Here is a 14,071-nt window from a genome sequence, read left to right as displayed (position 1 = left end):
CTTGGTATGATTTCAGTCTTCTTAAACTTGTCGCCACTCATTTTGTGATTTAATACATGATCTATCCTGGAGAGTATTTCATGTACGCTTTAGAAGAATGTGTATTCTGGTGTTGGCCGGCATGTTCTACAAAAATCTGTTAGGTCCAATTGGTCTTCTGTGTTGTTCAGTTACTCTGTTTTCTCAATCATACTGCTGACCCAAGAAGAAGGACAATGACAAGTAAGTTGTGTACTAGTTCAGCTTATTGCTTTTGTTCTCAGGGGCCCCAAACTGGCCCCCCTTTCTTGTAAGTGTTGACAGTCAGGCAAGACAGAAACCAAGCCCTCCAGCATCTCCTGTAAAAGTCTGAGGGCTGAATGCATGTTTCAGTCTTTTCTTTCCCCCAGAGAGAAGCCAGGAGCTGAGTTTTCTCCTGATTACACTGCACTGAGCTGGGGGAAGACTATAGCCAGTAAGGGCCACACATTTTCCTTCCAACTTCAATGCAGCTGGTTTCTGCACTTGCCTGGGGCGCATGAGCCTCTTGACTAGTTTTCTTAGCTTCTCATGAAGGAAATTAGACTGTGTGTTTCTGGTGAGTTGGTGTCTCCATCAGGGGGAAGAAGGGTACAGGGCTTTCTATTCTGCCGTCTTGCTAGTAGGACCCTTGGCAGCAGTCTTAAAATACCTTCTGGATCTTTTTGAGAAGCAGTTTTATAAGTGCTAGAGAATTACCCTTTGATATAAACAAAATTTGATAGACTGGAAAAGGGAATACACTTTTTCACCCTGTGAAATATCGTGTCTATGAACCACCTAAAATCATCTCAGTTGGAGAGTGCAGTGTATGTGTACACGCTTCTAAACTTATGTTCCGTATCTAATGAGATTAATCAGACCTGAGTTGTAATGAACAGTAAATCAGGTAATGTATGTACATTAAAGGATGGTATTAACCAGATTTAAGTGGCATCATATTAGCAAAGACTGTCATAAAAAAACATGATTTCAGAGTAGAAGAGATTGGATGGAAAATAAAGATTGGTGTAAAGTAACCTTATTTCTCACTAGGTTATTGGGGCTAGTCATTCTACTTAGGAACAGGGAAAGGGATGGGGATTCTATAAAAGAAGGCAGTGATTTTCCATCAGTGAATCTTCTGGGAAGATGTGACGTATCTGTAGTTACAGTCTGCAGAAACTGAGGCTGACTAACTTGTGCAGAGAAGGAATTTGCTCAGAGGCTATGGAGGATCGTCCGGTATCAGGCTTGGGAAGGGCTTTTACTCCTTTGAGGATTCAACTGGTGGCAGCCAAGTGTCTCTTCAGGGCAGCCCTGCTCGAGTGGATCAGCTTACTTTTCCTCCCATCCAAACTCCTGGGAAAGAGTCTGATCCCCTTGGGGAGAACTTGAGCGACAGCAGCCCCAGCCGTGCACGTAATGGGGAAAGGAACCATGACAGCAGGAAATCGGGATGCTGTGACTTAAAGACAAGGACATGCATGGGGAAAGCCAGGATATTAATAGAAATACAGGGGTGCAGATGCCGTAGAAGGACCAGAACAAGGGAATTGTGCTCCTGGGATTGGAATGCTGCCTCAGAACTCATTACCTGGAATTACTCCTCATCCATCTTAACAAAACGACGGCTTGACTCATACATAGGGGTTGATATGTTAATCTAAGAGGGCTGCACTCACTGGTTCAGAGCATGACTAGCTAAATCCATACAGCACACTCTACTTCAATTGGCATCAAATTAAAATTTTGGAATAGAAATATAAAATGTTAAGTTTACACTTAAAACAGAAAGAGTTTCATTGAATCACTATAGAGTGTGTGTTTTTTCCTACCTCTGTAAAAAATAGTGTGTTTATATATGCCTGAGTGCACACTTACACATTCTTGTATGTATATATGGTGAGAAGGATTATAGGTATGGGCAGACTTTGTATTGTTTGTCTCTTTGCATTATTACATTTTTCTGCTACATGCAAGTATTGCATTTTCAGTTAAAAACAAAAGACAGAAAAGAAAGTAACTAAATGAGTTTTGACTGGATTGACCAAAAGAACTGGAAAACGTCTTAGAGATGTTGATCTCCTTAGGTCTATCAGTTTTGCAAGCTGTGTGAGGAAGGTGGCCTGGTCAGTGTAGGGGAGCTGCAGGGCTGGTTTACTCTCGAATGCAGATATCAAGGGCAGAAGGCAAATGCTAAAACCTATAAGCAAACGTAGTCCTTGCCATACAAGTTAGTTGCCGCCTCAGGGCCTTTGCACTTACCATTATTCCTGAGTCTGGAATGCCCAGATGTCCATGTGGTTCCCTCCTTTAGATCTTATGAGCCTCTGCTCAAAAGCTCTCTTCAGAGAGAGCTTCTTTGGCTCCTTATACAACATTCCTTAGCAAAGTTACACTGAGCTCAGTTACCTGGAATTACACCCCACCCCACCTGTCTTAAAACAATAGCTTAATTTATACCTACACCAAATCATTCTGTACAGCTTTGTTTTTCCTCACGTCCTTATTCCTACCTGGTAGTAAGTTTCTTTCTTTCTTTTCTGTAAGCTCTAGGAGGGCAAGAAATTTGTCCATCATTCAACTTCTGATCTCCAATGAATAGAACAGTACTTGGTACAGAGTAAATACTAAAATAAATGAATGAATTAATGAGTAAATAAATAGTAAAAAAAGTTAAAAATTGATGAATGAGTGGATGCAAGAAAGATTTTTGGAGAGGGACTGCGGTTCTACTACACTTGGGCTTCAGTGGTTCTCTCCCTGAATACTGTCACACCTTGAAGAAATTATTTTACTTGTGAATTTATACAGAAAGACATACAATGGAGATCCATCTGCTTTAATAGAGAACCAAAATAATGTGAAAAAACATAATTCTTGTAGAGTTCAGCGTGTGTTTTTTTATTTTGTGCTGTAAAAGAAGAATAAAATCTCTATCTCCAGAGGCTCAGGGAAAACTTACCCTAAACCGTTTTGAAACTAGAAGGAGAAAACTTCTGGCTGAACTGAGATGTTACAAGGCAAAAGCAAGAAATTTAAACTGAAAGAGTTGCCCACAGTCCTGACTGCACATCCTCTCTGAGGTAGTGAGGGTCCCATGTGGTCCTTTTTGATGATCAGTTACACTTATGTAGCCCCCATTTCGAATAGCATTGATATTAGATGAGGGTTCCAGACCTTCTCAAAACTCATGTTTGCTTTCTCAAAAGTGATTCTTCTGGGGCAAATTATTTCTTTGTAAAAGGAATATTATGTCCTTCCTTGGTTTTCTCATTTCCAAATGAAATGATAGTGGAAATATATCTTGTCAAAGTTTCATGTGACATATAAAGATCTCTGCAAAGGTTATTTGTCATAACTACTACTTTAGCATGTATTCGTATATTGGGGAAGGTTCTGTTATGAATTAGTATAGTTTGCCATTCTATAAGATGCGTGTGTGTGCATGTATGTGTGTGCGTGTACATGCATGTGTGTGTTGTATGCATGTGCATGCTCATCAAGGAGTAGTTCCGAGTAGGGACAGAGACTGTTGCTTTTTTTTTTTTCTTTATTTTTTTTAATTTCAGCATATTATGGGGGTACAAATGTTTAGGTTACATGTATTGCCTTTCTCCCCTTCCTCTCCAGAGTCAGAGCTTCAAATGTGTCCATCCTCTAGATGATACACATCACACTCATTATGTATGTATATACCCATCCCCTTCTCCCCCCTCCCACCTGCCTGATACCCGATAAAATGTAATTCGTATATGTCCACTTAGGTATTGATCAGTTAATATCAGTTTGCTGGTGAGTACATGTGATGCTTATTTTTCTATTCTTGGGACACTTCACTTAGTAGAATAGTTCCTCTATCCAGAAAAATACAAGAGTTGCTATATCACCGTTGTTTCTTATAGCTGAATAGTACTCCATGGTATACATATACCACAATCCACTCATGTATTGATGGGCACTTGGGTTGTTTCCACGTCTTTGCAATTGTGAATTATGCTGCTATAAACATTCGAGTGCAGGTGTCATTTTTATAGAGTGTCTTTTGTTCTTTTGGGTAGATGTCCAGTAATGAGATTGCTGGATCAAATGGTAGATCTACTTGTATCACTTTAAGGTATCTCCATATTGCTTTCCACAGAGGTTGCACTAGTTTGCAGTCCCACCAGCAATGTAGGAGTGTTCCTATCTCTCTGCATCCACGCCAGCATTTATTGTTTTGGGACTTGTTAATAAAGGCCATTCTCACTGGAGATAAGTGATATCTTGTTGTGGTTTTGATTTGCATTTCCCTGATGATTAGAGATGTTGAGCATTTTTTCATATGTTTGTTGGCCTTTATTCTGTCTTTTTTTTGGAAAGTTTCTGTTCATATCCTTTGCCCACTTTTTGATAGGGTTGATTGATATTGCTGATTTTCCTGAGTTGTTGCTTTAAACCCAGCGGTCCTTTGACGCATACAGTCATGGCCCTGACTGCTCTGTGAATAGTCATTTGCCTCCCCTGAACGAGGGTGTCGCACCACTCATTTCCTAAACCAATTTCCAAAGTGGGTAATTGTGTTCTGACTCACACAATTCCCCCTACGTTTCCTGACTGTTTAAAGTGACTCTCTTCTTCTGTGCCCTTAATGGATATGTAATAAAGTGACATATTTCAAAGTCATTGCTGCGTGTCAGGCGGGGGTGGACTACTCATGGCGTGTCTCGGTAGAGGGTCAGGGTACAGCTGGCACACGTGTGTACCTGCTGCCACCCCAACTTATGCCCACGTTGAAAAGAAAGAGATCTTCAAGTGGGAGGTGATTTTCAGGGGCTGAAGAGCCTGTGATGGAAAGTTTTTAGCATCAGTCATTAGTATTTTAGATGGGTCAAAAGAACAGGCTTTGGGGTTAATTTGCTTCATTGGAATTTGGTTCCGCCATTTTTTGGCTGTGAACTTGGTTGTGGGACTTCAATCTTTCTAAGCCTCAGTTTTCCCAGCTGAAAAATTGCTGATGATAATAATGTCTATTTCATAGGGGTTTTATGAAGATCCATATAAAAATTCTAAGCACAGGGAGTGGCATTTGGTGGGGGCTCGGTATGCTTGGCCTTGTTATGGTTGTGCTTTATTGATTTCATCCATCCGTAAGTCACTGCTAGGTGACCCAAGTCTAGCTGTGAGTTGGAGCGAGAAACGGATCAAGTTCAACAACAGATAATAAAGTAGGGCTTCAGGCAGCACATATGGGAACATAGAGAAAGGGATAATTAATTGATACTAAGGTCATGGCAAGTTTTGCAGAGGAAGTGGGCCAGGAAGGAAAGGTGAAATTTCCCTGGAGAAAAGAGGCAGGAAAGAGAGAGAGAGACATTTGCCTTGAGGAAGCACCGTGCGAGTAAATTCATGGGCGACTTTGTCTCTTGTTTGTTTAGTTCACATATCTTTGTTGAGTTCCTGCTGTGTGACAGGCTCTGTGTTTGACTCAGGGAACATGACAGTGCTCAAAAAAATATATAGGTTATCCCTGCCCTATGGACCTTTTACTCTTGAGGCAGGCCCGTGCACTAAACTAATATCCCATAGGGAAGAAGTAGGATGCCATTGGATGGTTCACAGCCTGGAGACTGGTTTGACGGCGGGGTGAGAGGTGTCCAGTAGGGACTCTGTGGGTAACTGAAATTTAAGCTAAGATGTGTGGGAGTGAAAGTGAAGTGGGGAGAGAGTAGGGAAGCCTCTGTACCAGGAGAATCTTGGTCCCTTCTGGGAACTGAATGAAGTCCATTGTGGCTGGGACGTGGATCACAGGGGGAAAGTAACAGAAAGGACACTGATGAGATAGCACGATGAAGACCACAGAGGGTCTTGGTGGTCATTCTAAGGATTTGGACTTTTGTACCAAGTGCAGTGGGAAATCATTGAAGGTTCCTATTTTAATTCATAGAAATGTTGGAATCAGACTTATGTTTTATAAAAATCATCTGTCTTGTGCACAGTGAATCAGTGGGGATTAAAATGGAAGTAGAGAGATCAATATGTGGTTGTGGAAAGATGACAGAGTCTTGTATTGGGGGTGGTGTGCAAAAATAAATAAATGAACAAGATCAACAGCTGCATCTGGTGAACTCTGAGGGACTTGGTGTGGTTGGAGAGTAAGATACGTGGTGCTGAGTCACTGACAAGATTGATTTGGGCAGATTTGGAGGAGCACTGGTGTGACATTTCATGCCAAGAAATTTGCATTCATCCTACGAAAAGGGCCGATAGGGGTCAAGAAGCAGGGAAATGAAATAATCAGGTTAGTGGGTGCATGGAGGGTATTTATTTCTCTTCCCACCTACTTCCTGAGCCAGGCATTTATTGAATTTAGAGTAATAGATGGGAAGAATGGTGCAGCATCCTAGCAGGCAAAGATTGATGGTGGGCAGATTCTTTTGTATAACCGCACAAAAGAGATATATTAAGGGGAGGTTAAATTTGTCATTGTGAAAGGCTTATTTATCTTATAAATACTCACCCTGAAGGCACCTAAGCCTTCTCCCAGGAGAGACCTGAATATCTCACCCCTCCTGTGCAGCAGAGATCAGCACGTAACTGAATCAAGGATGACTGTTGTGGAAACACAATCAGCCAACACCCTTTGTGGGAGGGAGGAGTTTAGAAAAGTGTTAAGCCAAGATGTCAAGGGATTATGGGAGAGAGAAAGTGATTAGGGTTGCCAATTTCCCTACTGATGGGAGGTAGGTGGAACTGTGCAGTGTGCTCAGACTGGAACACAGAGGCCCCGTAACCACTGAGAAGCTAAGAGTAAGTCGGAGAGAGCGGGAAAATACTTGGGAAACCGGATTCATTGCGGACTCTCTGTGTTGGAATATGTGACTTGGGCCTTGAGTTGGGGGCAGTTTTGATAGTCCTGACATGCCATCTCTGACTGAGTGCGCTAGTCTAGTTCTGGATTGGACCCCCCTTCCCTCCTCTTCCTCGGGGTCAGTGTGTTTAAGATCCTTACCCTGGGAGTGCTCTGAAGGGCTGGAGTATTTGGAGGCTTTTGCAGTCGACTGAGCAAGGAAGCTGTCCACAGTGATGGAAATAGACATGAGAACTGTTGATTAGGTGGAGTCTTTTAGAGGATGAATAAAAAAAAAAAAAAGGAAGAAAAAGGAAAAACTGGAATAAGTTTCCAATTTGGTAAGGAAAGATAATCTGTTAACCATCCTTGGTATATATTAAGGATAACACAAAATTCACTTAAATGCTTCTCAGCTTTCGGATACATGGATGCTCTTCGATGGAGTTGTGCTCATCTCAAAGGTGCCGTGCCTCACTCACCTTTGGTGTTGTGTATTGGAAACATTCACGCGGGCAGTGTGGTCAAGCTTCCACTTGTTCCTTTTTCAGGTTACAGAACTGAACAACGTGAAGAACGTAGCTCGATTGCCAAAGAGCACCAAGAAACACGCCATAGGGATTTATTTCAGTGACGACACCTCCAAGACCTTTGCTTGTGAATCAGGTTTGTCTGAGGCAGGGGGTGGGGGCAGGGCTTGCTTTTAGCTTTGGAGCTCGTGCCGGGCGTACAGCTTAATCTTCTGGGCCTTTCCACAGATCTTGAGGCCGATGAGTGGTGCAAAGTACTCCAGATGGAGTGTGTAGGGACGCGGATCAACGACATCAGCCTCGGAGAGCCGGACTTGCTGGCTACTGGGGTTGAGAGAGAACAGAGTGGTATGTAGAGAAAATTCTCTCCTTCCCTCTCTTTAAAAATGGGATTTTTTTTTTCTCCATATAAGAGAACAAAAGGAATCTTCATTATGTAAAATTGTTGAGTTATAAAAATGTATAAAGAAGTAAAAATAATCTTTGATCTAACCCACAACCTGTGTTAACATGTCAGTGTACTTTTTTCTTATTTTTTTTTTAATTCATAATATGAATTTATTTACACGAATAATATCAGTTAGAAATTTCAGGGAAACTGCTGTGTGCCATTTTGGCAGAAGATGCTTTAACCCTATTAGATTATTTAATACTCAACAGAAGCATTATGGCGTAGGTATTGTTACTGCCCATTTTACAGATGAGGAAACTAAGGCATAGAGGAGGTAAAGACCTTGCTTTAGCTCCAGTTGATAGCTAGTGTTCGATTCCAGACAATATCCTTGAGCCTATATTGACAACGTACAGATTTTAAAGTGTAATGGGGTTTTTTTGTGTGTGTTGCCTTTTTCACTTAAAATGTTACTGAAAGCTTTCTAGTGCTTTTAATAGAATTTAAACTTCATGCTTCGTGAAGTTTAAACCCACCTACAAATCTATGTGGTTTTTTTTTTTTTTTTTTAACTGAAACACTTGAACCAATCCTGAGCTCAACACTCAACCTGGGAATAAATCATTTAAAATAATAATGACCAAAATATCATGAACACTTCAGCAAAAATCAATGTTGGTTTATAGGACAAGCCTGGACGTGAAGAATCATTTTCATGGTCTCCAAATACCTGAGCCTAGGAACAGGGTCGATTGGACCATAGCGTTCTGCTCTAGCCGGCTGCCTTGATCTACGAGGACATGGCACACTGAAGGGGCTGCGGGTCACCTGGCTCGATTACAAACATGGCAGAAATGGAAATGTACTGACCCTTTCCATAAACACACACTCTGTTCTTAGTCAAAAGTGCTCTTCCTCCCAACTGGAGCTATGTCTTCATGACACATTTACAGTCTGTGACTATTATTGGATGTACCATATCTACCATGATCCATTTCCACAGAAGTGTTATTGACCAAGACCTAGAATTACTGGCTAATTCATAAGAGCCTCCTTGTAGGGTGGGAGGTTGAGCTACAGAGAGGTTAAGTCATTCGCGAGGGTCGTACAACCAATCCCAGGCTCCTCCTTCTCTGGTTCACTAAATCAGGATGCCCCTGAGCAGAGAGGGCACCCGGGGAGCCATCTGTAGAGAAGAAAACATGATGGGTTTTAATTATTTTTAATTTTTTTTTAATCTAGAGTGCTCAGATCAGCACTTATTTTTCAAAAATTTATATTTGTGAAGCAGTATCCTGGCAGAACTACAAACCAAACTTAAGAATTGACTGTGACCAGGAGTTGCCTTTCCCATGCCAGGTTTCTGTGCCTCAGTTTCCTCTTCTGTCAAATGGAAATCAGAACAACTCTGGTATTTAACTACTAGGGATTATTACAATAGCTATCTCAATAGTACCTTATTAATTTGTATGACTTTAAGTAACTATAATTAAAATGATCACTTCTATCACTATTGCTCTTGATATTCTTGAGTGAGGTAGAACTTCTAAATAAATAAATTGGTAATAATCTTTCTTACTTTTTACTTAATGAAGACAATTTTTCTTACTTCAGAACTCTGAAGGGGGAAATTTACTGCATTAGAATATGTTTTAAAAATAATAGTTACTAGAAATCAACAAATATTTGGTTATTGGGAGTTCGAAATGATTTAGAAAATTTGAATAGTAGGTGCATGAATACATTTCGTGAACACAATCTTTGCATTGCTGTTTACTAAATTTGCTGAATTTACTAAATTTTGATAGTAAATTTGCTAGTAAATTTACTATCAAACTTCTAATAATTACCTTACTATAAAACAATTAGAATACCACTAATAAAAAATTGTTAGTAATGCACTATTTTGTCAGATGTAGGCAATCTACCATAGTGATGGTTATGTGGAAATGTGTTTGCTATAGTAATGTTTTTGTTCATATTTCACTTCAAGATTTTGCCTCTATAACTTCCTAATGAATTTTCCAGAAATGTAATGGAAATACAATGACTGTATCTATGGGGATGGGAATTTGATTGCAGTAATCAGCTAACTAGGTTATTTAGAGTAATCTTGGTTATATTTTAACAATCATCCAAATAAGGAAATGAATATTTTTTCCAGTATTTGAATAAAGTCTCTTGTTAAAACTAGTTCCAATACATCCATTGGCATTTTCCCAAATTGTTGGTCAGTTAAGTGCATAGTATTAGTGTGGTCTTTTATTTAAATAATTTGAGATACAGTTTTATTCATTTAGTTATAGAAATTATAAGTTGGTCAATACAATTTTAGTATCATTAAACCATGAGACAATTACTTTGCACCTGTATCTTTGTGAACACAAGTGTGGATGTAGTTAATGTGTGCTTGGCAGGAAAAAAATTGCTTTTAATGATTTCATTGCTTTAGTCTTTTATTGGCATACAGACTTTTTATTATGCAAATGTAGAAATTCTAAAAATGATTTTTGCTCCTGTAAATAGTGTTTAGTGCATGTTGACAGCCAAGCCGTATCATTACTATGTTATTTAATAGGGCCTGCATTTAAAAAATCATTTGGGGGGGACTGTTAACTTATGAGAAAAGCTTTATCCTTCTGAATGTTCAACCAAAACCTAGAATGTGAGCTTGAATTGTTTTAAAATGCCTCTATGTTCCTACGATGTCTTTGATGATTTGTTCCTGGGGATTTTAGACTAACCTTTTGTTTTTCTCCCAGAGAGATTCAATGTGTATTTGATGCCATCTCCTAACTTAGATGTACATGGCGAATGTGCCTTGCAGATTACATATGAGTGTATCTGTCTTTGGGACATCCAGAATCCCAGAGTCAAACTCATCTCTTGGCCGCTAAGCGCCCTGCGGCGGTATGGACGTGATACCACGTGGTTCACATTTGAGGCAGGGAGGTGAGTTTAATGGCTTTTAATGACTTTTACTTTTTTTTTTTCCAGATTTTTATTTTTTTCAGGCTCCTATCATTTGAGGCCTAGGTTTACGTATGAGATCCAACCTGAAGTATACTTCAGGAAATTCATAGAATCGGGATCATGTAATGTGAAAGGTATTGTAAAGTATGCACGTATTCAATATGGCTTTTCCCTGTGGAGGATTCTAATGTCTCACAAATACGATATGAATTTTCATTACGCAGGTTGATTCCATACCACCAACGGAAACTGAACTAGGTAGAAGTATTTTAAAAATATACCATTCAGTGGGTCCGGCCGAACAGAGGCCAGCTTCTTGGTTTTTGAAAAACTTGCATATTGCTATTTAGTGGATGTTTCCTTATCTGAGCTAACCGTAGCAGATTATCAATAAGAGGGGCTGTTGGCTCTTTTTCAAGCTGCAGTTTATTGAGTTCCATTTATTTTGCTCAGAGTGTAATGGTTGCCACCAATCCTGGAAGAGGTGAATTCTAAAAATTTTACAGGTGAATTCTAAAACTGGCTTATGTGATAGCCAGTGTGCACTTTTAGGGCTTTTCATTTTTCCTTTTAGAAGTTGATCTGAGATAGAGAAGACAGTGCCAGTAACTGGGTTGATCGCCACCTACCAAGAGATTCCTCTATTCAGTGCCTCATTTTCTTTGTCACTCATTCCTCCTGCCCCAGAATTTAGGCTCCTTTTTGAAACACTGCAGGTAAATTTTATACTTTAGAATTTTAAATGACTACATTTTAAGAAATACAAGTCCTTCTGTATATGGCATGATGTAACATTCAAGTTAAAAACAATCAACTTGTGACATTAAAAAAAAATTATATATAAAAGTGGATAGTTACTCCTGACAAAAATATGACACTTAATATAAGTAGGGTAAAAACAGAAGTTCTAAACACCTGAGATCTTAATTCATGTGAATAGATGACAGTAATGCTACCCTCACATTAATCTGTTCATTGCATTTGAAACAAAGTCCCATTATTTCAAATTTGCTTTTGAGAAATATGATCAATTTGATGTTTTTACAACTATCAAATCCTAGGAAGATTTTTATCCTAGAAATTTTTTTTTTTTTTTTTTTTTTTTTGAGACAGAGTCTCGCTTTCTTGCCTAGGCTAGAGTGAGTGCCGTGGCGTCAGCCTAGCTCACAGCAACCTCAGACTCCTGGGCTCAAGCAATCCTCCTGCCTCAGCCTCCCGAGTAGCTGGGACTACAGGCACGAGCCACCATGCCCGGCTGATTTTTATATTATATATATTAGTTGGCCAATTAAATTCTTTCTATTTTTATGGTAGAGACGGGGTCTCGCTCAGGCTGGTTTTGAACTCCTGACCTTGAGCAATCCGCCCGCCTCGGCCTCCCAGAGAGCTAGGATTACAGGCGTGAGCCACCGCGCCCGGCCTATCCTAGAAAGTTTTAAAATTCCTTCTTCCCATATACTTTTCCTTGGGTCTACTTTATTTTCAAGTACCTAGAAACAAGTTGGTGAATCTCCCAAGACTGCAAAGGCCATCACAAAATATAACACTTTAATGTTTAGAGCAATGTTATTCTTTTGTCAGAAGTACTTATTTATTGTCCTTATGGGAAAATTCCTATAGAAAATTAAGAATTGTTTTGGTAAGGTCAGTGTATTTCTCCCTCTGGGTCTCAGAAATTATTTATGTACTAATTGTAACCAGTGAAATTTAAATATAGGAAATGTTTTATAATAGAAATAGACTTTTCTATGACTATAAATGATGTATTTCATATTGGTGTGGAGGAGAATTCTGCATCAGTCAGGACATTTTGGGCCTTTTTTGGGGAAGTACTTACTCAACTATTAATATTTTAAAATTGCTTTTTGATTGACTGTTTATGGGAAATAGTAAATAGGAAAAGAATGTGGCTTTTTATGGCAGTGTTTGAGGACTAACACCTTAGTAAACTTTTGTAGTGTCTCATGACTATCTGAAACTTTGGTTTTGAAATCTTCTTATTAATTTTCTGAGTATGAAATGACTACTACTCATAGCATGCAAAAGGTTAATTTATTCATATTGAAGTCTAGCAGAACTATGAAGGATCTAGGTGATTATTTAAAAGACATTGATAGTTTTTCTAAGTGCTATGGGAAACCATAGCAATTTATAAGCAGGTATATTGAGTCTCTGTGTGTGTATGGGGTGTGTGTATGTGATATAATTGTGTTCGTATTTTGCAAAGGTCAGTCTGACTGCGTTGTGAATAGTAGCATAGAGAGAACAGGTGTGGATGTTGGGAGATAATGAAGTTGCTAAGACAAAAGAAATTGTGGATGAAAAGTGTGGATATATTAGAGACATAAATTCCAAAATTATTTCAATAGTCTTTGACCAAAAGCTATAAAATGCTGACTTAGAAAATAAAAATATTTTATCCCATGACTTAGGTGGCCTCTTGATGGTCTGTCCTTTTGCATATTTTGTCCAAGAGCTCCAGCAGTCAGATGCTTATAATACCTACAACACAGTATACACAGTGTTTTGACTCCAATGTTGTAAGGACATATAATATTTATTGATTTTGAATCACATTTTATTCAGTGGGCATGCTTTATGAGGCCGGCGCAAACTTGAGATTGGTCAGAGGGGAAAGTTTAGGAATTGTGTTCTTAGGATCTTACTCATTTCTTGAACAGCGTATGTAGTATGGGGAGCACTGATTCAGGAGTCTCCGGAGAGCCTGGGTTCTAATCTGTGTTCTTTACTAGCTGTTGATCTTGGACAAAGTGCCTAACTTCCCCTGTAAGGTGATCTGAGTAATAAATTCCTTACAGGGCTGTTGCAGATAAAAGAAGAATGCATGTAGATGACCCAGAAGGAGGTACTATAGCTTCTCCCAAATCGTATCTTTGGTATTCTTTGGAACAGGACTTGGGCTTGCAGGATACAGACAGTGTTAAATGCAAGTTAATATTGCTATTTTATATTTTGCCTGAAACCCAAATAAAGATGAATTTTTATAGTTAGCATCAAGATGCTCAGGATAATAAGATCATTCATGTTTCCCCAAGTGTGAAGGTTTCATGTCTGCCTGGCTCCATTAGTGAAGATAATTTTCACCTTGGCTATTTTTGGATGTATTCAAAACAAGGCAGTTTTATATTAACTAATGTAATTTCCTCCTTCTCTCGCATCAAGAAGTGAGCAGGAGTGAAGTCTTTCCAGGCAAAGAGTTTTCACATATCCAACATGCACCTGCAACGTTTAACAACAGCTGCTAGCACACGGGGAATCCTCCTCCCAAAGGCCCTGGGCAAAGTGCTGCCTACAGTCAGCCTCTCTCAGAGCCAGGACTGAGTGTTA

The 14,071-nt window shown here is 39.4% G+C and overlaps 1 protein-coding gene across 1 annotated transcript in view; it reads left to right on the top strand.

Annotated features, from left to right (window-relative positions):
- The window catches only part of DOK5 (docking protein 5), a 151,370-nt gene that overhangs the window by 94,428 nt on the left and 42,871 nt on the right, over positions 1-14,071 (top strand). Inside the window, exons 3-5 of the mRNA XM_012761184.2 lie at positions 7,381-7,495; positions 7,588-7,707; positions 10,513-10,702. Coding sequence (XP_012616638.1) covers positions 7,381-7,495; positions 7,588-7,707; positions 10,513-10,702 — 425 coding nt within the window. The remainder of the gene's footprint in view (positions 1-7,380; positions 7,496-7,587; positions 7,708-10,512; positions 10,703-14,071) is intronic.

The sequence above is a fragment of the Microcebus murinus genome, chromosome 16, assembly GCF_040939455.1.
Source record: "Microcebus murinus isolate Inina chromosome 16, M.murinus_Inina_mat1.0, whole genome shotgun sequence".
Classification (NCBI taxonomy): Eukaryota; Metazoa; Chordata; class Mammalia; order Primates; family Cheirogaleidae; genus Microcebus; species Microcebus murinus.
Note: the sequence above shows the minus strand (reverse complement) of the source record. Positions and strands in the feature narration are given on the sequence as shown.